We start from the raw sequence: 25,247 nt of genomic DNA, 5'->3' as shown, positions 1-25,247 counted from the left end.
AGTAGCTTGTAAGTGACAAGGGCTGAAGCCCATAGAAAGGTAGGAAGGAAATCGGGTAGATGTGCCCAGCAGTGGGTGTACTGGGGGCCTGGGATGGCCTGGCCAAGGAGGGCCTGATGGGCCCCATGGCAGGGAAGGAGCTGGTACTGGAGGTGAGGATGACAAACAAGTGAGGAAGATAACAACACCTATCTCACAAATAAAGGAATGTAAGCAAACACCTAGCACAGTGCCTGGCTAGTACTACTGAGCTGGCTTTGCCCCTTCAAGGATTTCTCTTTCTCTGCTCCCTGAGCTGGGGCTCAAAGCCCACATCCTGAAGGGGGACCTCCGAGAGTCGCAGAGAGGGGGCATCCTCATCACAGCCGCAGACCTTGGGAAAGCAGGACTTTGCTTCGGGGCCCTCTCCCTCGGGTCTTGTGTACTCGGAGGCAACTGGGGGCCAGACGGGCAGGTCTCTAAGGCGCTGGCAGTTCCCTCCTGCGGCCCGCGGGGCCTGGCCCTGCCCCAGCCGGAAAGCTCCGCCTCCCACCCCTCCCCCGTCACTGTCCGACCTGTTTGTCTGGAGCTGCCTCCGTCTCCTCTCGCCGCAGCCAGGTGTGTTCTGCCGACGGGTCCCGGAGCTCGGGGCTCAGACGTCCCGTGACCCCTTTTTCCTACTCCTCGAAACTTCCACCGTCCTTGAGGCACAGCCCCTGCCACCCGGGGACCCCAGGCTCGCGGGATCCCAGGCTCGAGGGGGAGCGGACCCTCGGCGCCCCGCCCCGGCGCGGGCAGAGCATGGACTCTGGGCCCCGGGAGAGTAAGAGGCAGCAGCATCATGAACGGGCACGGAGTGAGCAGGGCGCACGGGCACGGCCTGAACGGGGCCGGCGAGTTTTACTACGAGGCTGTGGAAGAGTCTCAGAACCCCGGGGGCCTCCCGCTCTCGCCGGCTGCCTTCATCAGCCCGGCTCAGCACGCCAGCGTGCTGGAGGGACGCTTCAAGCAGCTTCAAGGTGGGCTCCGGGCGGCGAGCGGAGGGGAGCCGCGCGGAGAGGGGGTCCCGCGGAGCGAGGGGCCCCGGGGGCGTGGGAGAGGAGCCGGAGCCAGGAACCCGGGGTCGGGGGGAGCATCTTCTGTGACTCAGACGTTTGTGTTGGGAGACAAAGTGCCGGGGGAGTAATTACAAGTGGCCGGAAAACACGGGGATGCTGACAGAATCGGGAAAGGCTTGGACCCGCTGGAGGGGCGGTGAGAGCGAGAGCGGGTGTGACGGCGGCGGCTGCGGGGCCCCACTGGGCGTGTGTCCTCGAAGGCGAGGAGAAGCGTGGTTCACTGAGACTTTCCGGCCTTTAGGAGGAAACGCCCGCTGGGGTGGTCAGGGAAGGAGACAGGGAGAGTGAGCCAGTAGGCGAGGGACCTAGGGCGTGTCTGTGCTGCCCTGGGTTTCTGAGTGGGTGTCTTAAGTGTGTGTGGAAACCAGGGAGAGTGTCAAAGGGAGCTGGTGCAGACAGGCTCAGGTATATGTCTGAGCAGGCTGTGTTCACCCTGGCGGCCATACTCCAGTGTATCTCTGGGAGCCACTGTGTCTTGTGTGTCCGTGGACGCCTTGTAAAGTTACATTTTGTCCCTGGCGCTTGGCTTTGCACATTTTTCTCCTAGCTGCCCCCGTTTCCACGTCTTCCCCTTTCATGCTACCTGTGCGCCAAAATGGCCTCACCCCCGTGTGCCTGGCATCAGGGCAGACTCCATGGATCCAGTAATGGCTGATGTTCCGGGCGGTCCCCGGCTGGGGCAGGGCCTGTGGACCCTGAGAGAAGGCCCACAGAGCATCAGGATAAATGAGCATTTGTTAGGACCCCAAGGTTGTCCCAGGTACGGGGTTGGATGTAAGAAAGACAGAAATAGACATGGGTGTGTCGCTATGTTTTATGGGTGAGGTGCGTAGGAATGTGAGATTAAGGGGTGAGTCTTTTCGGTTTCTGAGATGCTGGTGCTGAGACGGAAGGACAAGTGACTCTTCAGGCCCTGGCCATTTGCACTGGGTCCTTGCACTGGGCTCCTCTGGGGAGAACTGGTGGAAATCCTAGTGGCCGGAGCAGCTTCCGATGGCCTGAGCCTCTTCCCTCACGTTGTCATTTATAATATTTTTATTTCTTATTTTTCTGTGAAAAGTAACAGCATCCCCTCATCAGCAGCTCCCGCTGTGGGCCAGGCAACAGGCATCTCCTCACTTTTTTTGAGATTGGCGCTAAACTCTGCCTGGCTTCTTCCTGCCCCCACCCTGTGTTTCTTGGGCTCACTGTTTTCCCTGTTTCCTACTTTCACGATGATGTTTTCCCTCTTGGCATTGGAATATTGGTGTCCTGGGACAGGATCCCCTTGCAACCAATTGAATGAACCCAGAAGTAGAGGAACCTGTCTTCTCTTTAAATTATCCCAGGAGAGCAAGCTGACTCAGGAGGCCTGCAGCCTCTATTATGTCACATCCTTCTAATGACCACTTGGAACAGCGGCTGCTGTAATTTAAGTCCACACCCTCTCCTTTGTCCATCACCAAAAGGGAACAGCCATACCTCCTGCTGGACCGACCTGAGCAACTCTTACTCTTTCCTTCGGGTTAGATCATGCCTGTAAACAGTAACTTGTCGAGGAGCCACTTCGTGCCGCATCTTACATACGTTGTCTCAGTCAACACAATGACTTGCTGAAAGAGAAAGTAATGTGCCCATTTTACAGATGAGGAAAGTGAGGCCCTGATGGGTGAAGCGACAGCGTTTCACCACTGTTACATGACAAAGCCCTGATCCCAGACCTTCCCTGCATGTCCCCTGCTTCTAATTTCTTTCATCCTTTCTTCTCAAAGCCTGTTTTCCGTCTCTTATTTTTGTTCTTCACCTTGCTTATGAACTCATTCCAATTTCTGTATTTCCCGGCTTTTTAAGCTATGGGTTTTCCTCCCGGCCGTCTTCCTGCCCTTCCTCCTCCCCAGACCTCACTTCCCCAACCCCACCAACTGGTGGGGGTTTAGAAGCAGGTGCACGGTACTTGAAGGGCAGAAATGACCCCATGTTGCTGCCACAGATGAGCGAGAAGCTGTGCAGAAGAAAACCTTCACCAAGTGGGTCAACTCTCACCTGGCCCGGGTGACATGCCGGGTGGGAGACCTGTACAGCGACCTCCGGGATGGACGTAACCTCCTGAGGCTCCTCGAGGTGCTCTCGGGAGAGACACTGGTGAGCTGTGGTCACCAGGGAGGAGGCGGCCTGAGAGACAGTGGTCAAGGGGGCAAGCTATGGGAGTGGCCCTGAGCGAGAAGAGTGACACCACAGAGCAGAAAGCAGTGGCCGCCCTCTGCTCAGAGGATGGTTTCATTTTGAGAGGCTTTGCTGCGTGTATTAAACCAGGAGCATTGCTTCGTGGAGACAGGAACAGTGGCCCCATTGAAAACATTTTTTTCCCACCCACTCTGGGTGTCGTTAATTCCCTTGGGAATCTTAATCTGCCCCAAGCCTCATCTGCAACTCAGCTTTAGCTCCCTGGGGCGGTCCCTGTGTTCCTGAGGGAGGTCATGGGGAAGGTGTAGGAAGCAGGGCCCCGGGAAAGCTAGGAGGGAAGGAGGAGGAGGCCCACGGTCCCATGGCTTTGTGTCCCCGGTCCCTCAACAGCCAAAGCCCACAAAGGGCCGCATGCGGATCCACTGCCTGGAGAACGTGGACAAGGCGCTGCAGTTCCTGAAGGAGCAAAAAGTGCACCTGGAAAATGTGGGCTCGCATGACATTGTGGACGGGAACCACCGCCTGACCCTCGGGCTGGTGTGGACCATCATCCTTCGATTCCAGGTACCCCGCACGGTGTTGCTCGGTGGGTGCCCTGCACACCAGTGCTGCAGCCCCAAAGGTCACTGCACACACGGGGGGCCTAGAACCTCATACGCCAAATCAGGGGACGCTCCTCATTAAACAGGGTGGAGGCCAGCGTGGGTGTTGTCAAACTTCTGTGGCAAATTCCCTGTGGCCTGGGCTGTGTACTGGTCACGGGCTATAGGACCACATGTCGCTGCACAATGGACTAGAAATTTTACAGACTGTTCCTTCACCACAGTGAGCTTTAGAGCTACATGTGGGGTCTGGTCACCAGCCCACTCTGCTGCCTCAAACTCTGCTCACCTCCCTCAAAAGAGGACAGCTGCCCTACTCCTTCTTATGCTCTGAGCAAAGCCAGTCCAGTGTCCTAATGCCATCACAGCTCTCCTGATTCTCCTGCCTCCTCCCCGGGTGTAACCTCCCCTGCTCCTTCCAGCCCTAAGCAGAGCTCTGTCAGCTTCACCTTTGAAACCCAGCTCTCAGGAAATGTTCACTCCGCCACCTGCAGTTCCCCCACCTGCAGGAACCTGCATTCTTCGCTTCGAGCCACTTCCACTCTTCTGAGTTCCCATTCTGCTGCCTCAAATCCCTTTGACTGAAGTTTTGTGGTCACTGACCCAGGAGGAAAGGTCCCCAGGCTCTGTCCTTGGACCCCTAATCCAGGAATCTAAGGAGCAGTTTCCTGCCGTGTATCACTGAGCATCTCTGATAATTCCAGGAGCCCCTGTTCAGGGAGTGAGGGCCTGCCTTCCTCCATTCCTTCCTTCCTTCTGTCCTTCCTTCCTTCCTTCTTAGATCCAAGACATAAGTGTGGAAACAGAAGACAATAAGGAGAAGAAGTCAGCCAAGGATGCCCTGCTGCTGTGGTGCCAGATGAAGACCGCGGGGTGAGGCTGCCCAGGCAGCGTGGCCTTGGAGGGTTGGATGCACCGAGGCTGTGCAGTAAAGGAAGGTTGGGGGTCAGGAACCACAAGCTGGGGGTCCGTCCTCAAGGCACAGACCAGGGTGGCCCTCCTCACTGTCTCTCCTGGCCTCTGTTTACAGGTACCCCAATGTCAACGTGCACAACTTCACCACCAGCTGGAGAGATGGGCTGGCCTTCAATGCCATTGTACATAAACACCGGTGAGAAGACGGGGGTTCGAGAGCTTGTCCGAGTTACTGGATGGGTTGATGACCCATGGGCCCACGCACACATAGACAAAGCAGTGAGATGAGATGAGCTACACGGCAGTTACGAGAAAGGAACATTCGGAGAAGAGCCAGGATGTCGGGGTGCCTACTGCACGGAGGGCTTGCGATGGGAGCCCTGGGGCGGGGAGGGTTGGGGACTTAGGGAGAAAGATAGGGGTGGTTTACTTTTCCTCTTCAGAATCTCACATGCCCTTGATACCTTCTATATTCCCTCCCCACCCAGGCCAGACCTGCTGGATTTTGAGTCCCTGAAGAAGTGTAATGCACATTACAATCTGCAGAACGCTTTCAATCTGGCTGAGAAGGAGCTGGGACTTACGAAGCTGCTGGATCCTGAAGGTGGGGCAGAGAGGCTGTGGGTTAGAGACAGAAGGTAGATGAGTGGGTGCCGGGGGCTGAGGGCGGCGAGAACGGGAAGGAACTGCAGATGGTTCAGATGGCTACGGGGTTTCTTTGGGAAGTGACGGAAATGTTCTGGATTTAGATCGTGGTGATGGTTGCACAATCCTGTGAATATACTAAAAACCGTGGAATAGTATACTTTAAAAGGGTGAATTTTATGGCGTGAAAAGTATATCTCAATATAGGAAGAAAGGCAGCCCCTTGGCAGAAAGAGCCCTGGGGTATGGTTCTATCCCAGCCCCTCCACGGAGCAGCTCTGTGACATAGAGCCAGTCGCTTGGCCTCTCTGTGGCTCAGTTTCCTCATCTCTAAAATGAGAAGATTGGTCTCCGTGGTCTCTAAGGGCCCTTCTAATTCCAAAACTCTAGGGTTCTAAATTAAGCTCCGTGACCTTGAGGTCTCACAAAGCACTGGCCTTATGGTCAGTTGACCCTACCCATTGGCCCCTGTGGTTCTGATCTAATGCTGATGAGACTGGGAATGGCCACTGAGCTCTTGTTTTGTACCTGGCACTACACTTGACGTGCTCTAATTAATTTAATCCTCACAACACCCCCTTTGAAATCAATATCATGCTCCATTTATGGAAGAGAAGACAGGGGCCTATAAAGGTTGAGTGACTTCCCCAAGGTCATACGGCTGGTGGAGCTGAGATTCAAATTCAGGCAGCCTGGCTCCAGAGCCTGTTTCCTCAGTCACCTCTCTGGGAGAGCAGAGAGCAGTCAGCAGTCTTGGTGCAGCCAGAAAAGGGAAGGACAGAAGGGCCGAGTGACTTCCTTGCTGGAAATGCTTCTTCTGAAGCTCCTTGGGCAGATTTCGGACTTGGTTACTTTCTCCCTGTCTTCCATCCCACCTGTAGTCCCTTTTCCCGTGCCTTCTTAGTCCAGAATGACAAACATCAGCTAACTAGTGATCGAAGCAGCCCAAGTACAATGTTCCTTGGAGAGCATTTGAGAAGCACAGCTATGATAAAGAATATTTAAGTAAAGCCTCGTATCCCATAACTTTCTGAGATGATTTCCGTGGTTCCCGCCTGCCTGTGGGAGGTCAGAGGTGGTCAGGAGGGCTTCTGGGCTAATAGTCTTCCCTGTAGGTAGGATACAAGCTGGCCCAATTAAGAGAATCAATTAAGAGATTTCAAGTCATAGTCAGCCTTGGTGTCCTCGTGGTAGGAGTTAATTTGGCTTGAAGGACACTCACCTCCTGGGCCCACAGCTGAACTTTGGGACTGAGGTAAGAAATAGCCATGACTGTGCCCCAAGATGGCCCTGAGAACTGGCCTCTGTCCCTGCTTCCAGGGCTCCCTGGGCCCATCCCTCTGAACATCCTGGGTTCAGGAGGCCTCGTTCATGCCTTCTGTCTTGCTGCCCCTGAATTGGATGACTTCTTGGCCATCTTTCCAGCCCATAAGTCCATGATCCATCCCCCAGTGGGAATGCTATTTCTTTTCTTGTCTCTCTTCCTCCAAACAACTAATTTTACACTGGGTAAAAGCCTCTTTGGGCTTCTGGATTTTAAACTCCGCTTGTTTCTAGGAAGAGGGGGAATAGAAAGGTTAGCTTTTCATGCCCTTTTAGTCCAAATAGTTTATTTGTCATTTTACTCTGAAGGGAGCTGGAAAGATATCAGCCTGGGAGGGCTAGGAGGCTCCTAGGATTGGAGTTAAGTGATTCGAGTTGTGGGCATACTTCTGGGAGGCAGGTTTCTAATCTCGGCCTGATCTGAGTGGTCCTTTTTCTCAGACGTGAATGTGGACCAACCAGATGAGAAATCAATTATTACCTACGTGGCTACTTACTACCACTATTTCTCCAAGATGAAGGCCCTGGCCGTGGAAGGCAAAAGAATTGGCAAGGTACTCTCCAGCATGGGGGTGGTAGGCATAAAGGCCAGAGGAGGCCTGGCCTAGGGGTCCTACTCCCCTAAAGCAGGAGCAGGGGAGGACTGGGCCAGGGAACCCACAGCACGGTTTCACAGGTGCTGGACCACGCCATGGAGGCCGAGCGCCTGGTGGAGAAGTATGAGTCCCTGGCCTCAGAGCTGCTGCAGTGGATTGAGCAAACGATCGTGACCCTCAATGACCGGCAGCTGGCCAACTCCCTGAATGGTGTCCAGAACCAGCTCCAGTCCTTCAATTCCTACCGCACTGTGGAGAAGCCACCCAAGTAGGTGTCCCTGAGCCACACCCTGCCACGGCCTGCCTGCCCCAAGCTGTGCTCACACAGCAGGAAGCCTAAATGAGGGGAGCATTTTGGGGGGGAGATGCGGCAGCACATAAATGCAGTGGAGGCTCACTTCCCCCAGCTCAGAGCCCCAGAAACAGTTCCAAAGTAAAAAATTTTAATGGTCACCCATTACAAGAAATCAACGCTGTGGAAATGATTGCCATGGTATGTAGAGCCGGTGCAGTCTACTCAGATGAGATTGGTCAGGGTGTCTCGGCAACCCAATCCCAGCTTAAGGACAGGGGATTGGACCCGACAGGCAGGTTGTCGCTGGCAATACATGCATGTGGCTGGTCACTTGCACATTGCACAGGTTCTTATCATTTATGTATTTTAGCAACTGACTGTTGAAGTATGGAATTACTACTAGATGATTCTATACAGTACATGCAAAAACTTCTGTGTTTTTTGTTTTTGAGCTCTTTCGGAGTTAATGTGTTTCAGCTCCAAAACTAATATTAATCCAGAAAACATCTGTTCCTGTGCATTCCAGGGAATGATTTGAGGTGTGCCCTTTGACCCAGAAAGTCCTCTCTGGGCATTGAACAAAGATGTAGCTTCAAGGATGTTCACGAACGTGACCTTTGTAAAAGAAAAATAAGTCATGGGACAGCCACAGAAAATAATATTGGAGAAATGCATTTATTGACCTGAAAAGACGTTCATGAAACATAAGAGTTACAAGACAGTTGTCTGTGGACGGCAGAGAGCAAAGGGCTAAGCGTCCAGATTCAAAGTACCTGAATTCAAATCCTGGCTCTGCCACCTGCCCTTGTGAGCATTGGGCATTATTTAGCCTGTCTGTGCCTCGGTTTTCACATCTGGAAAATGGGGGTAATGAGAGAATGTAGGTAACAGTGAGAAGGAGTTAATGCGTGCAAAGCCCTGAGAACAGGGCCTGGCTCTCAGTGAGTGAGTCCTCAACAAATGTTAGCCATGGTTATGGTAAGATCCCATCTGTGTAAAGCAAAAATGCAGTACGTACATGCCCAAGGGTGACAGTGGTCGTGTCCGTGTGGTTTTCAGTTGTTTTAAAATTAGGTTCTTTTTAAACGTGGTTTGCCAGTATTTTCACAAGCTTTTACAAGAAGAAAAGCAACACAGAACAACTTCATTTTGAAATGTAAAGAGTCCCCGGGCCCCTCGTGGCCTTTGACTCTGACCCCACCTGGCCTCCTGCCTCAGGTTCACTGAGAAAGGGAACTTGGAAGTGCTGCTGTTCACCATCCAGAGCAAGCTGCGGGCCAACAACCAGAAGGTCTACACGCCCCGCGAGGGCCGGCTCATCTCCGACATCAACAAGGTCCACAGCCTCCCTTCCATCCCTGGGACGACCCACCCTCAGCACCAGCCCCTACTGTCCCTGCTTGAACCCTCGGCCTGGCTTGAACCCCACCCATCCCGGGTGCAGGCGTGACTCCCACATCCTCTCCTGAGTCCTGCACGTCCCCCTCCTCCTCCCTCGGTCTCTCCATGCAAATTATACCCCAGTCCCTTATCTTGGTCAGCATACCCTTGACTCACTGGCCCTACTTTTGTTTCATTTTTTTCACAGACAGCATGAGATTAACAAAAGTAATAGGGTTCGCCCACAGCCCCACCACCACAAACAAACCCAGTGATTTCCACTGTGCCCTGTCCCCCTCCGGTCTTTGTCCAGCAGCAGACGTGGTTTTCACGGGGCTCCACGGCACTCACGCCACCCTGTTCCTCATATTTCCCTGCACAGGCGTCTGACCGCATTCCACAGACCCACTAGACCGAGCTTCCCTGGGACCCACCCTGCACCCCCAGCCCCGGTGACCCCTCCCCGCCCTCACTTCCTGAGCCCTGGCCCTTTAGCACTAATCCCGTCTCCACCTCGCAGGCCTGGGAGCGGCTGGAGAAAGCTGAGCACGAGCGTGAGCTGGCCCTGCGCACGGAGTTGATCCGCCAGGAGAAGCTGGAGCAGCTGGCCGCCCGCTTCGACCGCAAGGCCGCCATGCGGGAGACCTGGCTTAGCGAGAACCAGCGCCTTGTGTCCCAGGTAGGACACGGGGGGCTCTTGGCCTGTCCAGGCAGGTCTGGAGACATGGGAGAGTGAGAGAGAGAGTGGTGGATAAGGAGCCCTGCGAGGTGGGGAGCTAAAGAAACAAGAACTCCATCACACAGACTTGGAGACCAAGAGCCCGGGAACCAGGGGCCGGAGCCTTGAACAGGAGAAGGGCTGGTGAGACAGGTTGGGGTGGGATAGAGAGGACGCTTAGAGCCACCCCGTGGAGTTGGCACCTCGCAGCAGAAGTGCTCCGGGGGGTGGGCAGGGGGTGAGCAGAGCGGCGTCCCGGAGCTCCCAGCCCTCCCTCCCTGTCCCCGCCCCAGGACAACTTTGGGCTGGAGCTGGCCGCCGTGGAGGCAGCAGTGCGGAAGCACGAAGCCATCGAGACGGACATCGTGGCCTACAGCGGCCGGGTGCAGGCGGTGGACGCCGTGGCCGCCGAGCTGGCCGCTGAGCACTACCACGACATCAAGCGCATCGCCGCGCGGCAGCACAACGTGGCACGGCTCTGGGACTTCCTGCGGCAGATGGTGGCCGCCCGGCGGGAGCGGCTCCTCCTCAACCTGGAGCTGCAGAAGGTGTTCCAGGACCTGCTCTACCTCATGGACTGGATGGAAGAGATGAAGGTACCAGCGGATGCGGAGGTGGGGTCGAGGTGGTCGGGACCGTGGGAGGACGAAGGGCACATTCGCTCATTTGCTCAGCCGAACCTTTGCAGAGTATGTACCAGTCCAGGGCCCTGTCCCCAGTTCAGATGAACAGAGCAAACAGCTCCCTGTCCTCATGGGGCTCACGTTCCAGTGGGAGGAGACTGATGATAAAACCCGTGGGCCTATCGATAAACAACATAGCAGGTGGGCGTGAAACCTACGAGGAAAGGGAAACAGGCGGAGTGATGGAGGGGTCCAGGAAGGCCTCTCTGAAAAATGCCATTTAAGCTGAGAGCAGAACGTCCCAAGGAGCCAGCACAGGGAGATCTAAGGAGAGGATGTTTCCAGGCAGAAGGAACAGAAAGGCCCTTGGCCTGCTCACGCGTGGCATGTTCCGGATGAGAAGGGAGGCCGGGGGGTGGGGGTGGGCTGCTGCAAGAACAGGGAGGGGGCAGGGGATGAAGTAAGGGAGGAAGCAGCCTGCTCGCTTAGGGCTTACAGGCCTGGTCAGGGAGTTTGGATTTTACTGAGAGTAACATGGAGCACTGAAAGTGATTAGAAGGTTTTGAAAAGGGGGAGAGACATGATTCTGCGTTTTTACATTTTTTTAAATGTCACTTTGACTGCTATTTGAAGAATGGCTGTGGGCAGCCAGAGTGGGAGCAGAGAGACCAGTCACAGGCTGTTGCAGTGATCTAGGCGAGAGACGGGGATGTGGATAGGTCTGCAGAGATGCTGACGAGTGCTGGGGTGCTGGGGACTGAGCCACGACCATAGGAGGGTGGCGATAATTCTGGTGCTGAGATGATGAGTCAGAGCGGAGATTCCAGGAGCAGGGTTTAGTAGGAAAGTTGTTCGGCAGGAGGGGAGTTGAGTACAAAGAGGCCAGGGTGCTAGGAGAGAACTCAGGGGTCACTATGTGTGTGAGTGAGGGCTGACAGCTGGGAGCATGTGTGCTCACCTGGGTGCAACACCTGGAGCCGCCCCAAGAGGTCGGGATGTGTGGTTGATCCAGGAAGATGGGGCGAGGTTAGCGCATGTGTGTGGTGGGGCAAGAGGCCTGACTGGGAGGGAACCAGGCGGCTCTCAGACGGCCATCGACATGCCGCGTGCGCCCCGCAGGGCCGGCTGCAGTCCCAGGACCTGGGCAAGCATCTGGCTGGAGTGGAGGACCTGCTGCAGCTGCATGAGCTGGTGGAAGCCGACATTGCCGTACAGGCTGAGAGGGTGCGGGCCGTCAGTGCCTCTGCGCTGCGCTTCTGCGACACAGGAAAAGGTGAAAACCGGGGCGGGGGCGGGGGGGGGGGGGAGAAATTGGAAAAGGGAGGGGCTGGGAAGGAGAACATTAAGAGCTGAAGCAGCAAGACTGGAAAAACCTGGGGACAGGAAACATGATGGGTGGACGGTGGGCGACAGAGCTAAGAGAGTGGGGTGGGGGGGATTCGTAACTAGGGGTGCACAGGGGGCAGGAGAGGGCTGGGCCACAGCTCTTGGCCCTCTGGTGTGACTGTTTCAGAGTACAAACCGTGCGACCCCCAGCTGGTGTTGGAGCGGGTGGCCACCCTGGAGCAGAACTATGAGTCGCTGTGCAACTTGGCAGCGGCTCGGCGGGCCCGGCTGGAGGAGTCCCGGCGGCTCTGGCGCTTCCTCTGGGAGGTGGGCGAGGCCGAGGCCTGGGTGCGAGAGCAGCAGCACCTGCTGGCCTCGGCAGAAACCGGCCGGGACCTGACCGGCGTCCTCCGCCTGCTCAACAAGCACACAGCCCTGCGAGGCGAGATGAGCGGCCGGCTGGGGCCCCTGAAGCTCATCCTGGAGCAGGGCCAGCAGCTAGTGGCCGAGGGGCACCCCGGGGCAGGCCAGGCCGCCGCCCGCACCGCCGAGCTCCAGGCCCAGTGGGAGAGGCTGGAGGCCCTGGCAGAGGAGCGTGCCCAGCGGCTGGCCCAGGCCGCCAGCCTCTACCAGTTCCAGGCGGACGCAAACGACATGGAGGCCTGGCTGGTGGATGCGCTGCGCCTGGTGTCCAGCCCCGAGCTGGGACATGACGAGTTCTCCACGCAGGCCCTGGCCCGGCAGCATCGGGCCCTGGAGGAAGAGATCCGAGGCCACCGGCCCACCCTGGACACCCTGAGGGAGCAGGCCGCGGCCCTGCCTCCCGTGCTGAGCCGCACGCCGGAGGTGCAGGGCCGGCTGCCCACCCTGGAGAGGCACTACGAGGAGCTGCGGGCCCGCGCGGGTGAGCGCGCACGTGCCCTGGAGGCGGCCCTGGCGCTCTACACCATGCTCAGCGAGGCCGGGGCCTGCGGGCTCTGGGTGGAGGAGAAGGAGCAGTGGCTCAACGGGCTCGCCCTGCCTGAGCGCCTGGAGGACCTGGAGGTCGTGCAGCAAAGGTAGGCCCCGTGCACGCCCCACCCTCCCGAGTGGCCTTGTGAGTTTGGGGCCAATGTATAGGGTGGCCCCCACGTGTATGGTGTATGGTGGGTGCCACCGTAAACTGCCTGCTCTTGCTACATACATCCCTTTGAGTCTTGCCAGTAGTCTGGTTTTTGCTTTAATGAAAAACGTTAAACATACTCAGAAATAGAAACATTATGCAGCGAATTCCTATATGGCCATCACCCAAATTCAGTAATCATCAATATCTTGCTCTGTTTGATTAATTTTCCTTTTCAAAAGCAAATCCCCAGTATTAACATTTCACCTCTGTATTCTCCAGGAACATAGAAATTTGCAATAGGAGTACATTATTTTTTAATTGTGTGTGCAGGCTTAGAATAGCTAAGGCTTTGAAGTTATAAACCTTTTAGACAGAGACACTGATTAACCCCTCATGAAGTAGCTTTATTTACAGAATAAGAAATCCTAAAATAATTTAGAAATGATGTTTTTCTTATAGAACCACACACAATACCATTATCACATAAAACAAAATTAGCAATTCCTTGATATCACCTACTACTCAATCTTCTTTTTCCTTTATTTATTTATTTATTTATTTTTCTTTTTTGGCTGTGTTGGGTCTTAGTTGCGGTACTTGGGATCTTTGTTGCGGCATGCAGGATCTTTCGTTGTGGCACGCTGTCTTCTCTCTAGTTCTAGCGTGCGGGTTTTCTCTTTCTAGTTGTGGCACACGGGCTCAATAGTTGAGGCGCGCGGGCTTAGCTGCCCTGTGGCGTGTGGGATCTTAGTTCCCTGACCAGGGATGGGACCCGCGTCCCCTGCATTGGAAGGCGGATGCTTTACCACTGGACCACCAGGGAAGTCCCTACTACTCAATCTATAGTCAAATTTCCTGGTGGTTTTAAAAATGTAATTAAAGGTATTTTGTTGCTTTTTTCAATATATCCCATGACAGGAGTCAGAAACCCTTATGCCAAATACAGCCTCTGCCTGTTTTTGTAAATAAAGCTTTATTGGAACATAGCCATGCCCATTCATTTGCATGTCATCCCTGTGTCTGCTTTTGCACTAAAACAGCAGAGCTGAATATTCGTGATAAAGACCGAATGGCTCACAAAACCTAAAATATTTATTATGTGGCCCATTTGCAGACTCTGCTCTATGAGAATATGAAATGTTCCGGGAGAAGTTATGCTTCACATCTTTATCACTTAAATTTTTTTCGTTATCAACTCATTTTTTAACACATATTAGTAAGGTGGGACCCAGGTAGGCAGCTAAGGGGTAAGTCCCAGGAGGAATAAGGGAGGTTCTGCTGAAGGGTGAAGCCCTGTGCCAGGGATTAGTTTGACTCGTTGTCCAGCTGGTCCTCACCTTTAATTTTTACCATGTTTTTGAGCCACTCTAGAGATGACAGTTTTTCTACTTGTCTGGGGGGAGTTGGGGGCTCCCCCTTGATCCCCAGATGCTATGAACCATGTAGGGAAGAGGTGCAGAGGCTCCTGTCCATAAGCCTCATGTTGACGGAGAGGAGTTCTCGTGGGCATCTAAGGGCAGTGGACCAGCGCACCGCTGCTTCCCACCACTCATGCCCAGCTCTTCCACCCCATCAGGTTCGAGACCCTGGAGCCTGAAATGAACGCCCTTGCAGCGCGAATTACTGCTGTGAATGACATCGCAGAGCAGTTGCTGAAGGCCAACCCCCCGGGGAAGGACAGCATTGTCAACACCCAGAAGCAGCTCAACCACAGGTGGGGTGAGAAAGGATGCAGCAGACAGGACGGCAGCTGGAAGAGAGTTCTGTAGGGCATGGGAGGGAGGCTAAAATGAGGAGGGAAAGCCATCTGAAATATGTCGGAGGGGGGTGGTGATGAAAGAGATGGAAGTGGGGGAAAGGTCGTCTGAAGAGGCTGGTGCCTGGATAGGGAGCAGACAAGAGGAGTCACGGGAAGATGAGTGGGGAGCAGGCCCCCTAAACGGCAGGAGCAGGCAGTAGGATATACCAAGGGAGAGAGAGCAGGAAGAAGCTTCCAATCTACCTGCACAGGGCGGGAAAGCTGAGCAACTCTGGACACTCCCTCTGCCCTCAGGTGGCAGCAGTTTCGGTCCCTGGCGGACGGCAAGAAGGCAGCTCTGACGTCAGCCCTGAGCATCCAGAACTACCACTTAGAGTGCACAGAGACCCAGGCCTGGATGAGAGAAAAGACCAAGGTCATCGAGTCCACCCAGGGCCTGGGCAATGACCTGGCCGGGGTGCTGGCGCTGCAGCGTAAGCTGGCCGGCACCGAGAGGGACCTGGAGGCCATCGCTGCCCGGGTGGGCGAACTGACCCAAGAGGCAAATGCCCTGGCTGCTGACCACCCCACCCAAGCCCCTGCCATCAACGCCCGGCTTGGAGAGGTGCAAGCCGGCTGGGAGGACCTCAGGGCCACCATGCGGCGACGAGAGGAGTCGCTGGGCGAGGCGCGGCGGCTGCAGGACTTCCTGCGCAGCTTGGATGACTTCCAGGCCTGGCTCAGCCGCACGCAGACCTCTGTGGCCTCTGAAGAAGGGCCGGCCACCCTGCCTGAGGCAGAGGCCCTCCTGGCCCAACATGCAGCCCTGCGGGGAGAGGTGGAGCGGGCCCGGAGCGAGTACAGCCAGCTTCGGGCCGTGGGTGAGGAGGTAACCCGGGACCAGGCCGATCCCCAGTGCCTCTTCCTACGACAGCGACTCGAAGCGCTGGGAACCGGCTGGGAGGAGCTGGGCCGCATGTGGGAGAGCCGACAAGGCCGTCTTGCCCAGGCCCACGGCTTCCAGGGGTTCCTGCGGGATGCTCGCCAGGCCGAGGGCGTGCTCAGCAGCCAGGTAAGAGTCTGTGGGGCAAAGTCCCAACCAGGAAGAAGTGGGAAATAGGGACCAAAGGAATGTGAAGGAGTGGTGGATGAGGAGGTAGACGCAGCAGATGGAGTAGGTGAGGGAACAGGATGGGCAGGGAGAACATGTTAAAAAAAATACGGGAGTAAAAAAAAAAAAAAAAAAGATGTAAATATAACTTACCAAAACTGACTAGAGAAGAAATAGAAAACCTGGCTTGTCATAGAACAGAAATGTAATCAGCAGCTATAAATAAGATGGAACAGGATTTGGAGTGTTAAAGGCCCTCCAGCCCAGCTCCCTTCTAACTTTCTGAGACTCCCACATAATCAGGCACCATCCCTCCGTCTTCAGAGCCAGGGTCTGCCTGTCCCTACCTGGTTGGCTTCCATGTCTCAGATGGGGCCTTTGGTAGGTTCCTTCTGAGAGGTTGAGAAATGAGCTCGGTATCTCCCCTCCCACACAGGAATATGTTTTGTCTCACACGGAGATGCCGGGGACACTCCAGGCTGCTGATGCTGCCATTAAAAAACTGGAAGACTTCATGAGCACCATGGATGCCAACGGTGAGCGGATCCGCGGGCTCCTGGAAGCCGGGCGCCAGCTGGTGTCTAAGGGCAACATCCATGCCGAGAAGATCCAAGAGAAGGCAGACTCCATAGAGAGGAGGTATGATGAGGACAGTGGGCAAATGAGGGGCCCTAAAGGGAACCAAGTGAAAACAGGATGAACATGGCACTCAGACCGATAGATGGGGGTGGGGAGCTGACAAAAAGTAGAGGAGGAAAAACCAAGTGGTCGGAGAGGGACTAAGTCACGGGCGGGGAAGTTCCACCTCCCTGAAGTCTCCTAGGGTAGCTGGACACTGGACCTCAGGGTTCCTGGGTTGTCTTGTAGCGCTCCCAGAAGGTATTGTCCCCAGAGGAGGAGGACTGAGGGCTTCTAGGTTAGTTAGAGGGTCATAACCCTTTCATAGCAAGTTCAAGGGCTTCACAGGGGCCTGTCATTACAGACACAGGAAGAATCAAGAAGCAGTGCAGCAGCTTTTGGGCCGTCTTCGGGACAACCGAGAGCGGCAGCATTTCTTACAAGACTGTCACGAGGTGAGGCTCTCAGTCCCCCATGTGGCCTCTGACGTTCCCTGGCCACCCCTTTCCCACAACGCCCTCGCTCTCTGAGCCTAGAGTCGGTCCACTGCAGTGTCACCTGAGCATGTGAATCCCTGCCTGGCTTCTCCCCACATCCACCACCTCCCCCGACTCACCCTCGCCCCCTTCCCGCTTCACGCTTCCCTTTCTCTGAAATGTACTCTGCCCTTCTCCATCCCTGCTCCGTGCTCGGTCCAGCTGAAACTCTGGATTGACGAGAAGATGCTGACAGCCCAGGACGTGTCCTATGATGAGGCCCGCAACCTGCACACCAAGTGGCAGAAGCACCAGGCATTCATGGCCGAGCTGGCCGCCAACAAGGACTGGTTGGACAAGGTGGACAAGGTGAGCAATGGGACGGGAGCAACAAGAAGGGAGCCTTTGGGGCCTCCTCCCGTCAGCGTCCCAGCCGCAGTGCACGGGAGGGTCCTGGCTTCAGGATCTGGCTTAGAGATCATGGAGCCCTTGGTGCCAAACTTCCAAGGTGGAAAGAAATGGTCTGGGGAGCAAATGTCTTAGGTCCATGGGACAGTGACTCCAGAACTTTGAGAAAAGGCAAATTAGTACGGAGCCAGACTGCAGCTTTGGGCCAGCACGATACCTATTCCTGGTCCAGAGCAGGAGGACACTCTTCAGTGGGGTCATCAAACTTCTATAAAGGGCCAGGCAGAAAATATCTTAGGCTTTGCAGGCCACACAGTTTCTGCTGTTATTACTCAACTCCGGTGCCAAAGCAGCCACAGGGAATACATAAACGAATGAGTGTAGCTGGGTTCCAATAAAACTTTATTTATAAAAACAGGTGGTGGGCCAGATTTGGCCCTCGGGCCACAGTTTGCCAACCTCGTTTTTGAGTCTTCCTTTCCTGGTATTTGGTCTCCCACCCAGCTCTTCCTCAAGAGCTGAGCGCAGGCAAAACTTAATTTCTACTCAGCAAGTGTTCCTGGACAACATCCTGTGTGCTCAGCACTCTGCTAGGTGCTACAAGGTATATAAAAAGATGCTTTCCTTCCCTCAAGGGCATGACGGTTGGGAAGAGGAAGAGACCAGTGTGGATCCAGTTTCTCCATTTGTTCAGCAAATATTTACTTTGTGCTACTCTGTGCAAGGCCTTGTATTAGGCACTGAGTGGGGAACAAAGGTGATTCCATTGCAGGCTCCACCCTCGAGGAATGACACCCGAGCCAGGATATGAGACATGTACACAAACAGCTAAAGTCAATCCAAAGCAGGATGTAACAAATATAATGAGAGAGCCTGATAAAGCCTGGGCACTAAGGAGAGAGGAGATGTGGGAATCCTAGAAGCAGGGGCCAGCGGGGCAGTCCATGAAGGACGAGTAGAATTTGGACAGGCAGAGGTGTTGAGGGAAAGATGTTTCTTGGTAGAGAAACCGGAAACCAGGGGTGTGGAAGTGGGGCGCCTGTACGGGAGCAAGGGGGTAAGTCCTTCTGGCAGGAGCACAGAATGCGCGAAGCGACCATGGAAGGAAAGGTGGGAAAAGCCTGCCAGGCCGGGTCATGAAAAGCCCCGATCACCACGTAAGGACTGTGCATCAGAGTGGATTGTGCCGACGGTTGGTAAAGTTACCCAGCGGTGCTCTTCATCCTGGCGGCATGTGTAAAACGGCCTGAAGGCAGTGACTTGGTTTGTGTTCCCCTAGAAGCAAGGCTTCCAGTGCAGGCCACTTCCACGGGAGGTGATCACAGGAATGCCAGTAGCGGGTGGGGAGGTGAGGCGGAGAAGGGAAGGTAGTCAGTGAAGGGTCCACTGCCATGCCAGTTACCCCAGTGGGCACCTGGCACTCAGTCCTCATGGGACACCTGGGCGACGGTGTGGAACATGCATCAGAGTTATCCCAACCAAAGCAAGGACTCCCAGTGTTCGTCCACCAACGCCCTGGCTGTCGCTGGTTGAGGGCTGTTTCTGGGGGCAATAACTCCCTGGCACTTCCAGGCCACCTTGCCTACAGATCAAGTCACGCTGCCCTCACCTCCCCAGAAACCAAAGTCCTCAAGCGGAAGGGCTGGGAGTGGGGAAACCAGGTGAGGTTCACTTGCCATAGTTCAGGTGAGAGGTAATGAGCTGAGAAACACAAAATGATGGCCGATAACACAATGGCACGTGCAATATGACACTGAAAACCACAAGCACCAGGGAACTCAAAATAAGGAGAGAGCGCAGTGGCCTCTTAACTGAGACGAGGTTTGATGGGACCTTGAGGAAGGAGTAGGGTTTACTCAGCAGTGAGGCCAGGGGAGCTTAGAAAGCTTGGAGAACACCCAAGAAGTCGGTAGGATTGCCCTCACTTCAGGTCTCTGCTGCCCTTTAGGTCCCTGTTCTGCTGTCGACTCGTGTTCAGTGGTATCTAATTCTGACACTGACCCCTTCCTTTTCCCACACCCAGGAAGGGCGGGAGCTGACTCTGGAGAAGCCGGAGCTGAAAGCTCTGGTGTGGGAGAAGCTAGACGACCTGCACAGGCGCTGGGACGAGCTGGAGACCACCACCCAGGCCAAAGCCCGCAGCCTCTTCGATGCCAACCGAGCTGAGCTGTTTGCCCAGAGCTGCTCTGCCCTGGAGAGCTGGCTGGAGAGCCTGCAGGCCCAGCTGCACTCCGACGACTATGGCAAGGACCTCACCAGCGTCAACATCCTGCTCAAGAAGCAGCAGGTACACGGCGGGCCTTTGGTGGGACTGGTGAACAGCAGAAGAAGGGAGGGGGGAGTCAGTAGCTCTTGAGATTCACGAGGCCATCCTCAGGCCTTGCAGACAGCATCTTCACTGGTATTTCTCAAGGCGATTTCCACGGGCCACCAGTGTCAGAATCTCTAGGAGTGTGTGTCAGTCAGAGTAAAGTCGGGAGACAGAAACCAGACTCTCACTTGAACAAGGAAACTTTAGTGAAAAGAACTACTAATTAATAAAAGAGGGTTACCTGCCAGTGGGGTAAAGGGAACTCCAAAGCAGGGATCAGAAAACATTTTTCTGTAAAGGGCCAAATAGTATTTTGAGCTTTGAGGGTCATACGGTCTCTGTCACAACTGTTCAACTCTGTCCTCGTAGGGTAAAAGCAGCCATAGTCGATGCGTAAAAGACTGGTGTGGCTGTGTGCCAATAAAACTTTATTTACAAAACCCGGCCGGGGGCTGGGTTTGCTGACCCCTGGTCTAAAGAATGCAGGAATAGCAAATGTAGGGAGCAGCTACTGCCTCTAGGACTGAGGAGGGGGTGCCCAGGAAGGAATGGGATGCCCTCCTCCTACCCCAAGGCTGAGTTTCAGACCTCACTGGTGAAGGCAGAGGCCCGCTGGATGGCGTAGAAATTTGCTGGGGTGTCACAGACCAGAGCAGGTCTGAATCTGGCAGGCCAAGGCTGGCCATCAGGAAGTTGCCACTGAGATGCCAGCAAAACCTGCTGGAGGGTGAGGGCCACCGGGTCTCCTGCACACCGTGGGCAGTTGTGCCGTAGGAGCAAGAAGGAAAGCACACTGGAACCGTAGCTAGAAGCCTCTGCCTCGCCTGTGCATTGTGGTGTCCCTCCAGCGCCCTCTACGGACAAGGCCTAGTGTTGCACCAGCTGGCAAAGGAGAAATATTTACAGGGTCCAGTTCCAGTGACTCAAAATGGGCAAAGATGGACTTGGAACTGAGATGGATTGGGGACTGAGAGACAGTAAATTGATAACTGGCACAGTTATCACACCCCTTGGATTCTTATATATATTAAAGTGAGCTCCACTGATGTAGGCCTGAAGAGATACTCTCCCTGGGGTGTGCCCCAGGGATAAGAATTCATGATTGGCTCGATATAGACCAGTGTCTCCGCTGAGTTTGAAGGTGGAGGCACGGTGATAACACCTCCTTCCTCTTCCGGTTGGCAGATGCTGGAGAGGGAGATGGCTGTGCGAGAGAAGGAGGTGGAAGCAATCCAGGCACAGGCAAAAGCTCTGGCCCAGGAAGACCAGGGTGCAGGGGAGGTGGAGAGGACCTCGAGGGCTGTGGAGGAGAAGTTCAGGGCCCTGTGCCAGCCCATGAAGGAGCGCTGCCGGCGCCTGCAAGCCTCTCGCGAGCAGCACCAGTTCCACCGGGACGTGGAGGATGAGATCGTGAGTCTCCGGGACCTGGGACGGGGTAGAGTCTCCCTCATGGTAAATTGCTCCCTGTCTTTGGCTCTCTAATCTCCTTCTTGGATGCTGGTGGGATGCCAGCAGTGCTCTGTTTTCTCTCCCCTTTGGCATTGAAAGTCAACCCTCTAGGGACACCTGGGGACACCCTCTAGGTCCCTTGACCCCAGAACCGGGAGCCCTAGAAAACCTTCCCCCAGGAATCCCCACTATCCAACCCCTAGCTCTGACTTTGCCCTCCGGACCTCCACTAACCCCCACTTTTGTATCCAGTTGTGGGTGACGGAGCGGCTCCCCATGGCTAGCTCCATGGAACATGGCAAGGACCTGCCCAGTGTCCAGCTCCTCATGAAGAAAAACCAGGTGAGGCAGAGGCTAAAGGCAGAAGAAAGGGTCCTAAGAGCCTCCCCAGACTTGAAAGTGTGTTTTCTTAAGAACTGGGGTTTCTCTGGCTCCCCCTGGTTGCTGGGTGTAATCCTAGACTTCAGTGGTTTGCCTTTCCTCACCTCGGGAGGGTGGGTTCCCCTGGTGGGAGATCACGTGGACTGAAGGGGCGTCATGGGCCAGAAAAGAGGGGAGGTGAGAGGACGCAGGGAGGATGAGAAAGAACGGTGTGAAGGGGGGCTTGCTGTTGAGTAAGCGTAAGGGGGGGATGTAGGGTGAGGGGGTCCCTCGGCAAGCCTTTCAGCGTCTCCTCCTCTGTCGCTATGGACAGACCCTGCAGAAGGAGATCCAGGGCCACGAGCCGCGGATCGCGGACCTAACGGAGCGACAGCGCACTCTGGGTGCGGCAGCAGCAGGCCCGGAGCTGGCCGAGCTACAGGAAATGTGGAAGCGCCTGGGGCACGAGTTGGAGCTTCGAGGGAAGCGACTGGAGGAGGCCCTGCGGGCCCAGCAGTTCTACCGCGACGCCGCGGAGGCAGAGGCCTGGATGGGCGAGCAGGAGTTACACATGATGGGCCAGGAGAAGGCCAAGGTGAGAGCCAGACCAGAGCTCAGGCTACGGCTTTCCTCCCCCCTCCCCCTACTCTCTGCTGCCACTCTCCCCTCCCCCAGGACGAGCTGAGTGCCCAGGCAGAGGTGAAGAAGCATCAGGTATTGGAACAAGCCCTGGCCGACTACGCCCAGACCATCCACCAGCTGGCAGCCAGCAGCCAAGACATGATTGACCATGAGCACCCAGAGAGGTGAGCATAGCACCTGGACCCCCAGGCCAGTCCCTGGGGGAGAGGGGAGCCAGTTCCAGAAAGGCCCAGAGATTGCAGAGCCTTCCGTACTGCATGTGTACAGAACCATCTAGAAAGCTGGAGAAGCAGGGACTTGGCCAGCAGTTGGGGGGCAGGACTCTCTGGGATAGACTAGGGGTCAGAGCAGTGTGTCCTCCCCTCCCCCGCAGCACGCGCATATCGATCCGCCAAGCCCAGGTGGACAAGCTGTACGCCAGCCTGAAGGAGCTGGCGGGAGAGCGGCGGGAGCGCCTGCACGAGCACCTGCGTCTGTGCCAGCTCCGCCGGGAGCTGGACGACCTGGAGCAGTGGATCCAGGAGCGCGAGGTGGTGGCGGCCTCGCACGAGCTGGGCCAGGACTACGAGCACGTGACTGTGAGTGCGGGGAGGACGGCGGCCACACGTGGGCTCCAGGAAGGGTAGAGGACCCACTGGGAGACCAGCCCTTCATCCTGGGCGGAGCACCAAGGGGCAGGGGCGCAAGACCAGGTCGTGCAGACGCTGTCCTCTGGGTTCTGAGATATTTAATTGGAAGAACCGTGCAGAAAGGAGGACGTGGGGCCGCGCATAGACGTGGGCAAAAAGGAAATGACCAATCACTGTTTTCCAACAGAACTCACCAGTACACTGGGGACTTGAGATTCCTCTCCACAGTTTGGGGGTTGGACACTCACTGGTGCCGAAATATGGACCATAGTTAGGGTATCCTTGTCTGAAGACTAAAGGTTCCAAGTACCCCTTTGCTGGGGGCTGGAGGCTGGGCGTGTCAGTCAAATCCAGGGTCAACAGGAACCAGTTGCTTTTGCTGCCTAACTCGGCCCTGCTGAAGAAATCTATTTTGGCCCGTGTGGCCCAGGGAAAGAAGTGGGTTCTCAGTCTGGGGTGAAAGGACTTGCCCCACGAGTCAGGGACCACATCCTCCAGTGTCACAGTGTTGTCCGTGCAACCGCTTCCTCTGCCAGATGCTCCGGGACAAATTCCGAGAGTTCTCCCGGGACACGAGCACCATCGGCCAGGAGCGCGTGGACAGCGCCAACACCTTGGCCAACGGGCTCATCGCCGGGGGCCACGCCGCCCGGGCCACGGTGGCCGAGTGGAAGGACAGTCTCAACGAGGCCTGGGCTGACCTGCTCGAGCTGCTGGACACGCGGGGTCAGGTGCTGGCAGCGGCACACGAGCTGCAGCGCTTCCTGCACGGTGCGCGCCAGGCCCTGGCGCGGGTGCAGCACAAGCAGCAGCAGCTTCCAGACGGGACCGGCCGGGACCTCAACGCTGCCGAGGCCCTGCAGCGCCGACACTGTGCCTTTGAGCACGACATCCAGGCCCTCAGCGCCCAGGTCTGACTCAAGCATGGGTGGAGGCGGGGGGAGGGACGGGGGCGCTTAGAGGGGACTCCGTGGGGAACATGGGGAGGCTGGAGGGATCGCATCCTCTGCAGGGCCACGTAGGGGTGAGGTTAGGATGGTTCCAGGAAACCATCTCTGGCCAGGGGACATCTAGCCACCCCATCCACACCTGTAATGACAAGGCTTTGTGAGGGCCTGTGACATTTTCAGATGGTCCTGGTGGGTAGAAGATTCTTCATGTTGTACTTCATGTTGACCATCTGTTGGCCCCACTCAGGTGTTAGACCTACACAAGATAAGCATAGATCCTTCCTGCAGCCATTTAAACCCAGTCGGCCCCCCACTGAACTCCCTTCTTCAGGCCAAAAATCTCACTCTAGCAATCTTTGAGGTCCCCCACGAGCTGGACAGGCCTCTGAAAGCTCACCCAGCTAGTGACCCTTTTAAAGGGTTGATCCCCAGGCTAAGCCCAGGCCCCCTGGTAAGACCCTACAGGGCAGAGTATGACGGGGCTTACTCTGGACTCCAGCCCTCATCTTTCCCAGCACACCCCCCCACTCCTCCTCCTGCTTCTCCGGCTGGTAAAATGGGCAGGAGGTGTTGAGCAGAGGTCAGGCCTGAGGGAGGTTGCAGCCCCTCAGAGTCTCCCAACTCTGCCTGACTTTGACCTGGGCCCCGGCAGGCCCAGCAGGTGCAGGATGACGGCCACCGGCTCCAGAAGGCCTATGCCGGAGACAAGGCGGAGGAGATCGGCCGCCACATGCAGGCCGTGGCCGAGGCCTGGGCGCAGCTTCAGGGAAGCTCTGCTGCCCGCCGCCAGCTGCTGCTGGACACCACGGACAAGTTCCGCTTCTTCAAGGCTGTCCGGGAGCTGATGCTGTGGATGGACGGAGTGAACCTGCAGATGGATGCCCAGGAGCGGCCCCGGTGAGGCCCACAGAGCCTGGCGGCCTCTGGGGGTTATGGGCTGGTGGCCGGGATAGGGTTGTGGGCAGCAGGTGATGTGGTCTCTGTGCCCCCAGGGACGTGTCCTCTGCAGACCTGGTCATCAAGAACCACCAAGGCATCAAGGCGGAGATAGAGGCCAGGGCTGACCGCTTCTCCTCTTGCATCGACATGGGACAGGGGCTGCTCGCCAGGAGCCACTACGCGGCTGAGGAGGTGTGTGAGGCCTGGGCGTAGCCAGGCACCCTAACGGGGGAGGCCTGAATGCTGATTTCTCCTCTGAGTCTTCCTGCTTCCTTTCATTCTTTCTTTGCAGAAACCTTTCACCTTCCCCTTAGTGCTGTTCAGTGATCTCCCCATTTTATCTTTCCCCCAGAACTGTCTGCCTCTTGAAATAAGAAATCACTGGTTCCCCCACGTGAGACCCCCAGGGACCCTGGCAAGGCCCCGCTGGGTGCTAACTCGCATCTCCGCCCCCTCCCCCCCAACCCAGATCTCAGAGAAGCTGTCTCAGCTTCAGGCACGGCGCCAGGAGACAGCTGACAAGTGGCAAGAGAAGATGGACTGGCTGCAGCTTGGTGAGCCGCTGTAGGAAACTGACTGAGGGCTCCAGGCCCTGGGCGGTGAGGGAGCGGCTGGGGGTCTCGCACCCTGTAGTTTCCAGAGTAGGCGAGACCAGGAATCTGGGGCATGGAATTCAAGGCCCCCACCCTTGGCACTGCCTGGCTCTGCCCTAAGCTCCTGCTCTGGGGCAGTGGCTTTCTCTGTGTCCCTGTGCTTGAAGCTGCTGTGGCTATAATACCCTGTCGTTGCCCACCCTGATTTGCCACCTCCCTGCGACCCCCAATCCCT

The 25,247-nt window shown here is 56.1% G+C and overlaps 1 protein-coding gene across 4 annotated transcripts in view; it reads left to right on the top strand.

Moving 5' to 3' along the window:
• The window catches only part of SPTBN2 (spectrin beta, non-erythrocytic 2), a 38,140-nt gene that overhangs the window by 8,966 nt on the left and 3,927 nt on the right, over nucleotides 1–25,247 (top strand). For 2 of the 4 annotated variants that reach the window (XM_061202113.1, XM_061202114.1), the window contains exons 3-29: nucleotides 3,067–3,218; nucleotides 3,651–3,824; nucleotides 4,644–4,735; nucleotides 4,893–4,973; nucleotides 5,266–5,381; nucleotides 7,187–7,299; nucleotides 7,422–7,609; nucleotides 8,855–8,972; nucleotides 9,537–9,695; nucleotides 10,028–10,330; nucleotides 11,477–11,630; nucleotides 11,871–12,741; nucleotides 14,365–14,502; nucleotides 14,842–15,598; nucleotides 16,074–16,276; nucleotides 16,620–16,710; nucleotides 16,954–17,100; nucleotides 19,163–19,426; nucleotides 20,636–20,860; nucleotides 21,152–21,241; nucleotides 21,594–21,854; nucleotides 21,935–22,065; nucleotides 22,275–22,479; nucleotides 23,067–23,441; nucleotides 24,133–24,377; nucleotides 24,473–24,611; nucleotides 24,889–24,973. In XM_061202113.1, the coding sequence (XP_061058096.1) occupies nucleotides 3,067–3,218; nucleotides 3,651–3,824; nucleotides 4,644–4,735; nucleotides 4,893–4,973; nucleotides 5,266–5,381; nucleotides 7,187–7,299; nucleotides 7,422–7,609; nucleotides 8,855–8,972; nucleotides 9,537–9,695; nucleotides 10,028–10,330; nucleotides 11,477–11,630; nucleotides 11,871–12,741; nucleotides 14,365–14,502; nucleotides 14,842–15,598; nucleotides 16,074–16,276; nucleotides 16,620–16,710; nucleotides 16,954–17,100; nucleotides 19,163–19,426; nucleotides 20,636–20,860; nucleotides 21,152–21,241; nucleotides 21,594–21,854; nucleotides 21,935–22,065; nucleotides 22,275–22,479; nucleotides 23,067–23,441; nucleotides 24,133–24,377; nucleotides 24,473–24,611; nucleotides 24,889–24,973 (5,877 nt within the window). Of the gene's footprint in view, nucleotides 1–514; nucleotides 999–3,066; nucleotides 3,219–3,650; nucleotides 3,825–4,643; nucleotides 4,736–4,892; nucleotides 4,974–5,265; nucleotides 5,382–7,186; nucleotides 7,300–7,421; nucleotides 7,610–8,854; nucleotides 8,973–9,536; nucleotides 9,696–10,027; nucleotides 10,331–11,476; nucleotides 11,631–11,870; nucleotides 12,742–14,364; nucleotides 14,503–14,841; nucleotides 15,599–16,073; nucleotides 16,277–16,619; nucleotides 16,711–16,953; nucleotides 17,101–19,162; nucleotides 19,427–20,635; nucleotides 20,861–21,151; nucleotides 21,242–21,593; nucleotides 21,855–21,934; nucleotides 22,066–22,274; nucleotides 22,480–23,066; nucleotides 23,442–24,132; nucleotides 24,378–24,472; nucleotides 24,612–24,888; nucleotides 24,974–25,247 lie in introns of those variants that run through there. The other 2 variants (XM_061202112.1, XM_061202115.1) reach the window with 2 other exon arrangements.

The sequence above is a fragment of the Eubalaena glacialis genome, chromosome 10 (assembly GCF_028564815.1).
Source record: "Eubalaena glacialis isolate mEubGla1 chromosome 10, mEubGla1.1.hap2.+ XY, whole genome shotgun sequence".
Classification (NCBI taxonomy): Eukaryota; Metazoa; Chordata; class Mammalia; order Artiodactyla; family Balaenidae; genus Eubalaena; species Eubalaena glacialis.
This window is presented reverse-complemented; position numbering and strand designations above follow the sequence as displayed.